Source organism: Manis javanica, chromosome 16, assembly GCF_040802235.1.
Source record: "Manis javanica isolate MJ-LG chromosome 16, MJ_LKY, whole genome shotgun sequence".
In the NCBI taxonomy this organism is placed as follows: Eukaryota; Metazoa; Chordata; class Mammalia; order Pholidota; family Manidae; genus Manis; species Manis javanica.
This window is the reverse complement of record NC_133171.1, coordinates 59,080,208-59,091,834: the sequence shown is the minus strand read 5'-3', so window position 1 is coordinate 59,091,834 and position 11,627 is coordinate 59,080,208. Positions and strand designations below refer to the sequence as shown.

The following is an 11,627-nucleotide window of genomic DNA, read 5'->3' as shown; positions in this document are numbered from 1 at the left end:
TTTGTGGATGGACACCTAAGACAGGGTTGGGCAATAAGTCAGGAAGTGCCTAATTAGGGTTTGATGAATGAGAGAGGCCTTCTTCCTAGTACTAACCTCAATCTCAAGTGTCAGCCCTGCCCTTGCCCCTTTGTCCCAGTAAGACACCAGCCACCACCCAGTCTAAAAGGTCAGTTCTGTTTTATTGTTCTAGGGGAGAGGACTCACCCAGTGGCCTCTATCCTTTTTTCTCCCACACTATGCCCTCCCCCCATCCTGGGGCCCTCTTCTCACTACTGCCTATTCATCATCCTCTCTGTAATCCTCCATTCCCTTCCACTCCCTATGTGACCCTATTCCTGGCTCACCAGGACCCCAAGGCCAGGCCTTCAGCTGTGGGGGCGTGTGCTGAGCACCAGGCAGAGGGAGCTGAGCCCAGCGCCTGCTTTCTCCAGTTCTGAGCAGGACACAGGTACCAGGGTCACATCAGAGAGCTTCTGCAGTGCCTGCAGGAAAGACATGAAGTGAGGAGAGGGGAATGAGACCCGAAGCCACAGCAGGCCCCCCTACTAGCCAGCTCAGAGTGGTCCCACCCAGGTTTCCAGAGAAGGTACCCCTCCTTCCTCCCACTAGCAAGGCCTGAGACTCCTTCCTCTGGGTAGTGGTGGTGGCGATGCTCCTGCCTCCCCTCACCTCCTGGCTGTTGGGCAGGTCCCCACCTCCACGGTGCAGGAGGAAAGGGAGCACCCCGGGCAACCCAGGACGCAGAAAAAGACAGTCAGCAGCTGCGTCATCTGGGAGGGTCAGTGAGGCATAGGGGTGATCCGTCAACACTGCCATTGCCTGGGGGAGAGGAAAGAGGATGCGATCAAGTCTCATGACCTCTTCCCAACTGAGTCTGGCTGCCCTACCACTGCTAAGAGCAGGGGACAGTTACATTTGTGAAATAATAATGATAGCAAGCACATAGCACTTACTGTGTGTCAGGCCCTGTTTAAGCACTTTAGTTAGGTTTGCTAATTTCCACCTCGGAGTCACATGCAGTTCTTTTCCCCTGCAGCCCTCTTTTCCCTTTCTCCAGCCCCTACCTTTCAGTACCATCCATCCTTCAAGTCACAGCTTAGTCACCTTTGGGGAGTTTCTTGAAACTAAGAAGACATGTTAATGGACTCTGTTGCACTGTCTCCCAGCTGCCTGTCCCCCTAACGTAACTTGACACTTGACATTGATAGCTCCATGCAGGCAGGGGTTGGAGCTAATTTTCCCAACCTCTGAGCAACGGCCTCCCAGGCCTGGAGCCAACGCCCACTTCAGTGGGCTTGCCCCCGCCCCCGCCTCCTTCATCCCGGCCCCGCCTCTCCTCACCCTGACAGCCTTTTGGGCGGCTTCACTGCTACCTGCCACCACAGTGCGTGGTCCCCCCATGCCACAGAGGCCACGCAGGTGGGAGGGACTCGAGACCGGGACTGTGGAGACCGCAAAGTCCTAGGAGAAACAAGGGAAAGTATTCAGGGATGCGGGGATACCCTCAAACACAGGCTGCTCTCATCCTCTCCCTCTCAGCGCCCTCCCCCACACCAGCCCCTCCATCCCCCATCTGTTCTCCACTCTCCCCGCTCAAGGTTGGTCCCCTCCTCACTCGGAACGTGTCCGCCACGATCTCAGCTCCTCGGTGATTGGTCCACTTAGACAGGCCTACAAAAAACTCCCGGCCTGAGCCCAGGGAGGCCGCGGAGGTTTGAGGGTGAGAGTGAATTGGAAACAAGGCCCGAGATTGCCCAGTCTCCCAGACTCTGCTTCCCTGTGCCAAGCCCCAGGGGTGCAGGCAACCCAACCTCACCGGTGAAGAGAACATCAGTGCCATCCAGCGTTGCATTCTCGTCCCCCATCTCCATAATTCGGAGACCCAGGTCCTGGAGGGCTTTGCGGATTCCATCGACCTTAGGGTGGGAGAAAAGGGCGCGGGGCCAAGACTTTCTCAATTCCAGTTCTTTTCTAAGGACCCCCACGTCCAGCATCTCATTTTCCCTTACTCCCCCACCTGCGCCCTGCGACTCACCTCCGGCCTGCGGGCGGTGCTCCAGGGCCTCGTGATTAGGGCCGTGTCTCCTTGGATCACGGCGGTGTCACCAAGGAGCGGTCCGAGCGGCAGCGACTCTTCAGGAGGCAGTTCCAGCAGCTGCAGCCCCAATCGCTGCCTCAGTTTACCCCCCAGTACCCCGTGCTCCCTCTGAGCTTTAGCCAGGTCCAGAGCCGGGAGGCCAGCCACCGCACCCTCTCCCGACGCCAGGCTCTCCGGGACCCCCCGGATCAAGGCATGGGTGCAGCGGCCCAGCCCCTCCCCCGGAGTCCCCATCCCATCCACACAGACGACCCCTCTGGCCGCACTTATTTCTTAGTTTTCTCTTTTTACTTCACCTGTCTGGAAGGAGAGACAGAAGAGGGGAAGGTAGAGAAAGAGACGTGCAGAGAAGGGCGTAGGGGTTTGGTTAGGAGCTCCCGGGTCTTCGTCCTGCCATCTCCAGGCGCTCCTCCCACTCCGCCCCACCCCCTCCAGACCTCCCTTTCCTGCAGACCCTACTCCATCCCGGACTGTAGCGGATCTGCTGCTTTGGGAGAGTCTGACAAACAAAACTGGATTCCCTAATTTTCAAAACACCTGTTGCCCCTGCTCGGGGGCTTGTGAGGTCCCTGCAGGGAGCCCCTCTTGGCAGCCGCTAGGATGCGCTCACTACCCAAAAATGCAGCGGCCCCGCCCCCTTAACCCTCAGCTGTTTGCTGCCGTATGACCCGAAGTGAGACGAGGTTTATGGGTTTATGGAATAGGAAGAGACAGCTGAGGGGAGAGGGTATCAGTATCAGGGCCTGAGGGATGGAAGTCGTGGGTGTTCGAATGAGAGAGAGGGGCAAGGAGGGAGGAATTGGATCTTAAAGAGTTAAACATCATCTCTCCACCCCGGCGGGTCACGCTGCCCCCTAGCCCAACCCAGTAAAAACCAGACCGAATCCCGAAGGACTGGGAGAGGTCTAAAACGAAATCCGAGGGGCGGAGAAACGGGGGGCGTGGTCCCGAGGAGCAGGCGCCACTGTGGGTTCCAGGTTCTGGTCCCCTGATCTCTCGGTCCATCTTCCCCAAAGTCCACCCTGCTCAGCTCCGCACCCAAATCTTGAACGCCCTGCACTCTGTCCGGTGCTGGCACGGACCCGGCAACCAAAACTCCGGCCCCCACACGATCCAGGGGACATCTCCCTTCCCAGACTTACCTCCAGCGGCCACCCCACTCCTGTCGCGCTGTGATCTTGGCTGGGGCCCCACCCCCCAGAGGACCAGAGTTAGTGGAGAGCCCTAGTCTTACAGCGTCGGGGGCTGGAAATCTGGCTTTTGAGGGATCCCTGAGTAGACGAGCTCAAGTACTCTGGTGGGGCGGGGACGCGACCGTCTGGCGGCTCCAGGGCATTGTCTAGGCGGGACGGGGCGGGGCTCATTTGAGGCCACGCCTACTCCACGGGGGCTATGCCCCCCCTTAACTGAACTCAGTCCCGCCCCCGAGTGCTGCCCAGACCCACCCAGATCTGGCCTGCCCGGGCGGCTGGGCTGCAAATGCGACATGGACCACATGGCACCTATGGTGGACCAGCACGAAAAACAATGCTCCACCACAAATATCCCTCTTCCAAATTACCAGCTTCTGCGCTAGTTCATTCCTTGTTATCCACACTCAAGCTCCCTTTGTTAAAAACACTAGATTTTCATTCTGTATTTTATTACTGAAATGCATTGTCCTACCCACCCCACCCCACAACAAAAATCTCACCCAGATGCCCCATCCCTTCCCTTCATGCTCCCTGCTGGCCCTGCACAAGTGCTCCAGGATTCTCTGTCCACTGGCTGTTTTGGAGTGTGTCCATTGGGTGGCCATGTGGAAACCACCCAGGGAGAAAATGGTAGGGGGTGAGGGAGCCCCAAGAGGAACTTATTGGAGCGCCTTAGCCACTTGTTCATAGGCCAGCTCTATCTCCTCATCATCTGGACAGGTGGAGGCAAACTCTTCCCGGGCATAGGCATTGCGCAAATAGCGGTGCACTCCCCGGAACACCTCTGGGATGGAGAATCCACGGTACTTCTTACAGACCACCTGGGGGTGGGGAGGGAGGGGCCAACAGGTTAGCCTCAGGGAAACTACCCTTCTCCCAAAGCCTAGGGGATAAAATCCAGCTTTCACTTCTAGGCATTTGAAACCTCCGATATCTGGCTTCTCTTCCTATGATTCTTATCTCCCATTTGAGTCTTCTCCAATGGGCCTTCTGGACTCCTCACTGTCTTGTAAACTCTTCACTCTTCTTCTCCACTTACTGAAATCCTGGCCATTTATAACCAGCCCTTTTTCAGACCACCCCATTCCATGGTGCTACTTTTCTCCTCTTGATTTTATTGAGATATAGTTTCACAAACCATATAATTCTCCTCTTGAATTTCTAAAGCGACTTCTGTCTCTTTTTTTCATTTGGCTTTTAAGTATGTATTAATAATTTACATGTGAATGTTTCATCTTCTCAGCTAGATTTCAAATCTTTTAGGGCCAGGACCAATCATATATCTTTGTGTCTTTCAGGGCCTACTACACAGATGTACAATATACAGTTCTGTGACAGACTGACAGTGGGCCTGTGTTTCACAACCCAAACCATAGCTTCGAGACTATGACAAAAATGTAGGACCCAGCAGCTTTCATCCACAAGAGGAAGTGGGAGAAGGAAGCTATAAAGAGTTAAGGCTTTGATTTAGGACAGTCCTGCTCTGTCTGATCTGGGGATTTGGCAAAGACAGAAACAGGAAGAACATTCTTAAAAGTAATACTGGGTTGTGTTACTCTTGGCCAGTCTGTTTGCACTCATGAGTCTATCATGGAATTCTATCATGGAGTTCTCACCAGAGTGACTGCCGAGAAGGAACGGAGTGGTGTCTTCTATTGGTAGCAATCTATAGAAGCTACCCTAAGAAATAAACCACCTTTGAAGTGGTTGTCATGGGAAGCTTTTGTGGGAGCTCCTTAAAGAACCATCCCAGTGGCCACCCTCTCTTACAATGACCACCCACCTGTACTATATGGAGCTTTGGCAACAGGTTGCAATCAGCCAGGGTGAGCTCATTGCCATCCAGAAACTTCCTCTGAGAGATGCCCTCATCTTCAGCACTGGTTTCATCCACTTCTTCTGGTAGGGGACATGTCAAGTAATTGTCTAAAACTTTCAGGGCTTTCAGAAGCCCTTTCTCCAGATCTGCGCAAGAGAGGGGAATTGGTGAGAACATTAGGAGAAGATCAACATAGTCCAAGTAGGCCCATGGTGGGCGGGGGTGCAAACTAATGGCAAGGCTAATCCAAAATAATAATAGCTTACAGTAATGTAGTTTTCTATATGTACTTAGCACTTTACAGACAAAAACTCATTTAATTCTCACATGGACCCATGAAATGGGGGTTGCTACCTTACTTTATATAGCAAAGTCACATACCTGGCAGGATTTGTATTCAGGTAGTCTGGATCTAAAGCCATTATTCTTAAGCACAATCCTATGCTGCCAGGAAACAGGCCAGAACCTAACCCAACTAATGTTCCCAGTGAGGCCAGAGAGGCTAGGGAACAAAGGAGAGAAGCTTAAAATTCACAGCCAATGAGAATGCAAGGAAGTATGGGAGTCGAGCAAAATAAGGCAGTGGGGATAAATGTCTGCCAACATCTCTATCTCCCTGATATCTGAATTTCTGGGTGTCCCTAATACCTCCCAATTCCTGGATCTCCTGCATTCTTCTTAGGACCCAGGCCTCCCACCTACAAGACTCACTATCATTGAGTGCTGGGTTTGAATTCTTGATGTAGGCAGAAAATTTGGCAAATATGTCCAGCCCAGCTGTGTTGGACTCAGGATTCAGAGCTGCCAGTTTGGGATACCTGAAAGAATCCCAATGGGAAAAAAAGGATAAGACATCTTCCAGGGAAAAGCCTTGGCTCCCCTGCCCCAGCTACACCACCACCTCTGTTTTCCATTTCTTCAGCTCCTCTCTTTCCCAGAGTGTCCCAGCTCCCCACCCCATTCTGAGTGCCCCTATACCTTGGAGGGCACAGTACTGCCTCCAGAAATTCCTCAATCTTGTTGGTGTCTGTGTGCACTTCGGTGCCATACAGCAGAAATGGAAGCTGCCCTCCTGGGCACAGCTTCTGTACTGTCTCAGTCCTCCTGGAGAAGAGACCAGGCATCAGGACAGGAAAAGGGGGCCAGGGAGAACCAGAAAGGAGAGATGGAGGGATGTGGGAAGAGAAAGGGGCTCTGGGTGGAAGGAAGGAATAATGAGGTTCAGTATGGAAAGACTCAGGTAGGTGAGAGGATATGTGCACACGTGTGCACATGGGGTGTTTAAAGGAACAAAGTGGGCCCACCTCTTGGTGTCAACGGTGGTGACGTTGAAGGTGACTCCCTTAAGCCAGAGCACCATGAACAGTCTCTGGGAGAAGGGGCAGTTCCCAATCTTGGCCCCATCACTGCCAGCCTGAAAAGCAACCCCCACCCCCCAAGGTTAGGCCTGGTGCATGCCACCCATCCCCAGAATATTCTCTGCATCTTCTACACCCACACCTAGCTGTTTTCCATCTAGTCATGCCACTTCCGTCTCACCACTAAAAACTTCCCCCAAAAATAAGCTCTCCACCCTGGGGGCTTGGTCAAACCTAGGGCAGATTAAGGGGACATTTTCTGTAAAGATGGGCTTATGGTTCCCCAGAGAGCTGGGGACAGGTGGGAGGCAGGCAGGGGGAATGGGTTTTGGAAAACTTGGAGGGTCTGGTCCCCAGAAAAGGAAGACTAACAGTAATGGAGGTAGTTTTTTGTGTACTATTCTAAGTACTTTACACACAAAAACTCTTTTAATTCTCACATTAACCCATGAGATAGTCCCCAGGGAGGGATTCTGGGGGACTGGGTGAGGCTGGAGCTAGAGGATAGAGGCCTGGATTCCTGGGTTCCTGAATGGAGTAGAGCTTGAGGACAGATAAGGTGGGGAAAGGTTTGGAAGCCAGAGTTTTGGTTCTCTATACTTCCACCCAAGCTGTTGATGGCAGCTGGGTGGGGAGTCAAGAGGCTCTGAGTCTTGCTCTGAAGTAGTGGAGGGCCTTGCAGAGGGGGGATGCCCTCTAAATGGCAAGTAGTGACCTCACCTCCCAAGGGACACCTCCCCCTAGGCTGAGGGTGATTCATCTCACAGTGTCTCTGGGCAGCAGCTTCCTTCCTGGCAAGGAGTGGGGGCAGGGATCTGTGAGGCTGAGGCCTGGGCAGCTAGGGCCACCTCCCTCTTCCTCTACATTGCCTGCCCGGTCTCCCAGCACACATCCCCAGCACTAAATAAACCTCCTCACACAGGACCCAGGGCCAGAATCTCTGCAGAGCAACCTCGCCCAGAAGTAAAACTAGCCCTTGAGGCAAGTGTGAGTGAGGTGGGGACCACACCTAAGTGAGGTGGCCCCAGAAACGCTGGCTGCTGGACTTACACGGGGCACAGGGAGAGGGAATGGTTCCCTGAGAAGCTTAAGCATAAAGAGAAGAGAAAGGTAACACACAAAGCCAAGATGAACAAAAGTGGAGAAGTGGAGAGAAAAGCGACAGGAAAGTGAAGGGTGGGGAGAATGTGCAAACAAGGAGACACAGACCGAGGAGTCCCAGACCAAACGGAGGGAAGGTGGGGCACAAGAGTGTTGCGCTAGTGGGGAGGCGAGCAGGGCAGACACGTTGCCCAGCCTGCGGCTTTGATAGCCAAGGCCCATGGGACAGCCACTCCTCATCCACACCCACAGAGAGAGGAAAGAGTTGGGGTGATTTTCTTTCTCCTGTTTCCACACTCCTCAAGCCCTAAACCTCCTAACTTGGCTCTCCTCCCTTTCTAATCACTCTCTCCACTTACCTGTCGGTAGCCACAGCTAAACTCCCTTGCGGCCACCTCCCTTTCTCTTGCTTCCCCAAATTCCCAGGACTTGCGTTCTCAACCCATTATCTCTTCAACCCTGCTTCTTGAACTCCACTCCCACTGTCCCATTGCCTTCCACCCCACCAATTCTCCCCCACTGACCTCCTCCCACTCCCAGGCCTCCCACCCAACCCCTCTTCTTTGAAACCTCCCCCACCACACATATGCACACATGTGCTCTCCCTGACACGCCTCACCTAAGATCTTCTTAGTAGGGCCACAGGTCCTGATGTTTCCCTCTGTCCCTCCCAAACCCAACTGGGCTCCCGCTGCCCCCTCTCTCCTGTCTTAACATCAGCTTGTCCCCCTAAACTCACCCCAAGTCAATCTTCTCAACACCAGGGAACCCTCCCTTTTCTCTACCTTCCAGTCCTTAGGCTGCTAGAAACTTGCAGTTTTACAAACTTTTCAGGGTTGAGCTTAGCATTCTCATTACACCACACAGGTCAATGGTCTTCGCCTCCAGAACCAGCTGCCTCTTTCCCCTCCCTCCCGCCCAGCACACACACTAAAAAACTGCACAGGGAGGAGGGGGGAAGCGTCTAGAAGAGAAGGGATTGTGGAGTTAAGGCTGGAGCTGGGGAAAGGTGAGAGTTGCCTTCCAGGAATTTGGACAGTGGCCTTGGAGGGAGAAGGTGTTCTTACCTTCACGAACAATTCGACCTGCGGCTGTTCTTCAGCCATGGTTGCGACAAGGACCAGGAAGCGGCGAGCGCTGGGGGAGCTGGGAGGGGCCGGGTAAGGCGGGTCTCACAGCCCAAGATTCTCTCCCCCAGACCTAGTTCTGTCCCTTCAGCTCAACGCAAGCCCAATCAGACCTGTTGACTCCTGACACGACCTCCCCACCAGCCTGGCGTAGCCTACACCTAGCTGTTCCAGCTCTACCCCCACTCAGGATGGATCAGAGAGCCGCTGACTCATAGACCGGCCCCGCCCTGAACCTGGGGAGGGGACAGCAGGGGGGCGGGACTCAATGATCTAGGGAGTGGGACCGAAGGGGATATCCTCTGGTCTCCTAGAGGATCAGGGATGGGAGTGTCATGGGGAAAAAGTGCTGGGAACCTCCTTGTTTCTCTGCCACTCTCCTAAACCATAGGAGTCTTTTCCTGCCTCAGTTTCCCTGCTTCATTAATTAGAGGACACTCCCACTCCGCCTAACAAGAGAAACTTGACACCAATAGCTTTGGCAAGCCGGTGAGAGTCTGGAGAAGGAATTTAAGAACAGAAAGGTGGTTGTTTATTTCTTTTTCACCATTCCTTTTGGACTCTGATTCAACTTCTGGGTTGCTAGGTCTGTGGTCCAGGAGAGGGGCTTGGAAGTGCAAGCTGAGATTGGGGAACGAACACGAGTGGTGAAAGGGCAGAAGATGGGAAAGGAGACAACCAGGCCTTGTGCTGGAAGAAACAGGAAGCTGAGCCAAGGGGGATGTCCACTCCTGCTCAGTAGCCTGGTCAGCTTTAATGCCTACACTTCTGCCCCCGTTGGGGCCCCTTCCTGTGCCCCTTGTCCTTTTCTCACTGTCAGTTGCGTTGAAGATGGCGTGAAAGGGTGGGGTTTTTGTGGCCCCAGGATAGAGACGCACTGAGCCTAGAGGGTGGTGGTAGCTGGTCTTATCTTGGGGATTTGAGGGGAAGCAAAGATCAGGACAGTATAAGTAGAGTTCCTTGGGACACAAATAAGTAGGAAGAAAGGAGGAAGAGTAGATTGATTTAGGAAGTTCTATGAAACTCTTTATGATCTGATGAAAAATAGCCCAAGAATATGTCCTCCAAACTGGACATATTCTAGCCTCTACATCTATATCTCATATCCAACCTTCCCTTCTGTTTTTTCCACACCACCCTCTATCTAACCAAAGATCTACAGTTACAGAAAAACGTGGTAGAGTGAAAAGATATGGAAAAATAGGCCTTGAAACTTAAAGATGGAGAGACTTGGGGGAGGAGTAGGGTGGAGTAAGCGAAGAGCTGCTGGAAACTAGGAGTTGGTGGCTTCCTCTTGTGCTTCCTCTTCTGTGGGTTTTCTCCTCCCTGGGAGCTCCTTAGAGGCCTCTCTCTCACCTCTCCAGAGAGGGGGTTTGCTCCCTTGAATTATAACATTTTATATGGATGCAGAATTATTCTATAGGTATGTGTGTGTTGGGGGTGAACCTCCTCAATGGGTGATCCTCAAAATCTACACATGGTACTCTTCAACTGAGGAAAGGAGGTCAAAGTAGCCCTACTTCCCTGGGTCCTCTTCTCTGGTCAATGTTCACCAGAGAGTCTGCCCCACAAAGATCTCCCTTTTGGGAGAAGCGTCAGACAAATGGGGCTAGCCTTGAGCTCAAACAGCACTGGCAGCTTTTCCCAGGCCTCTCTTTCCTCTCCTACAGCTTTACAGTTAAGAGCTGCCTTGATCATCAATATTGACTTTGGCTGGCTGACATGGCTACCGGCAAGGTTATTTTGCCTTAATTTCCCGGATGACAGGTAATGCTGCCCTTTTCTGGTAGGCAGAAACCCCCTTGGATTTGCAACCAGATGCACCCCCAAATCCTGCATCAGAGAAGCTCCTTCCCATCTCATCTCCTTGCCCTTGCTTTTCTCCTATCTCAATATCTCCCTTTCCTTCCCAGGGCAGGAAGACTTCTCTTTCCACTCCCTCCTCTTCCTAGGCTTGGTAAACCAGTCTCTAATCTCTTCCCACCCCAGATTGGAAGGTGTGTCCCTCCCTGACACTCAGAGCTCCCACCAGGCCTCCCCCAGGTTTCCATAGCTCCATTACTCAACAATTTGCTAGGGGTAACCATTAACCTAGCCCTTAACTCTCACTCTCACCTTTCTTGCTAGAGAGGATTTTCCAATCATTGTTTAGCAGAGCCATGTTACCCTACTTTTCCTAATATCTTGGATGAATCTCCCATCCAAGGCACCTAGAACAAAGCTGTGGAGGAAGATGTATTTTAAGGGATATGTATTTTATTTCTGTCTTCCCCACAACCTCCTTGCTTCTCCTCCCCTCACACACACATTCAAAAAAGTAAGCTTCATGGAGCCTGGATTTAAGTTCATTACTTTGAGTCCACCACCTGGACTAAAATAGGCATTAAATAGTTGCTGAATGAATGAATGACACCCCTCTATCCTTAAGGATAAGGGGGACCAAAATTAAATATTAGGTCTAATAGTGCCTTTGTGGGGGTGGACATACCCTGCACCCAGGAAACAGGCACAGGACGGTTGAGATAGGAATCTTGTTTCTTGTTTCTGCTTATCTCTTTAAAATACGTAACTCTTACCATGTTTGCCAGGCACTGTTCTAAGCTCCTTATTAAATATTAACTCAGAAGGTACAAATATTAACTTGGAGTTGTTGGCACAGGTTGAATTAATGTTGCTTATCTCCACTCTCCGAAAAAAAAAACAAAAAAACGAGTCTCTGGCCCTTTAAGGTAGGCCTCTTGCCCAGATAGCCCGCGGCCTGTTCCAGGGGCCCTGGCGCCAGCTCCGTTTTCGATCTTCTCACAGGCTCCACCCGTGTCAATCAAGGCTCAGAAAGCTTAAAGGGCCGGAGGCCCGGGAGCCCAGCAACAGCAGAGGGCGGGAAGTTTGAACGTTCTGGCACCGCCCCGTATGTGAATAGGCCAATCA

At 52.4% G+C, this 11,627-nt stretch overlaps 2 protein-coding genes across 2 annotated transcripts; both read right to left on the bottom strand.

Moving 5' to 3' along the window:
- Positions 1 to 163: 163 nt before the first annotated feature.
- Positions 164 to 3,455, bottom strand: DDAH2 (DDAH family member 2, ADMA-independent). The gene is made up of 7 exons (XM_017661470.3): positions 3,244 to 3,455; positions 2,039 to 2,401; positions 1,820 to 1,919; positions 1,619 to 1,692; positions 1,345 to 1,464; positions 673 to 822; positions 164 to 485 (listed from the first exon to the last, which is right to left on the bottom strand). The coding sequence occupies exons 2-7, from the start codon at positions 2,333 to 2,335 to the stop codon at positions 369 to 371; spliced, it is 858 nt and encodes a 285-aa protein (XP_017516959.1). The 5' UTR covers positions 2,336 to 2,401; positions 3,244 to 3,455; the 3' UTR covers positions 164 to 368.
- A 267-nt stretch (positions 3,456 to 3,722) lies between these two features.
- CLIC1 (chloride intracellular channel 1) lies at positions 3,723 to 8,896 on the bottom strand. Its single transcript, XM_017661471.3, has 6 exons — positions 8,640 to 8,896; positions 6,418 to 6,527; positions 6,092 to 6,217; positions 5,825 to 5,931; positions 5,078 to 5,259; positions 3,723 to 4,115 (listed from the first exon to the last, which is right to left on the bottom strand). Exons 1-6 carry the CDS (start codon positions 8,676 to 8,678, stop codon positions 3,954 to 3,956), a joined length of 726 nt encoding a protein of 241 aa, XP_017516960.1. The 5' UTR covers positions 8,679 to 8,896; the 3' UTR covers positions 3,723 to 3,953.
- Positions 8,897 to 11,627: the final 2,731 nt, after the last annotated feature.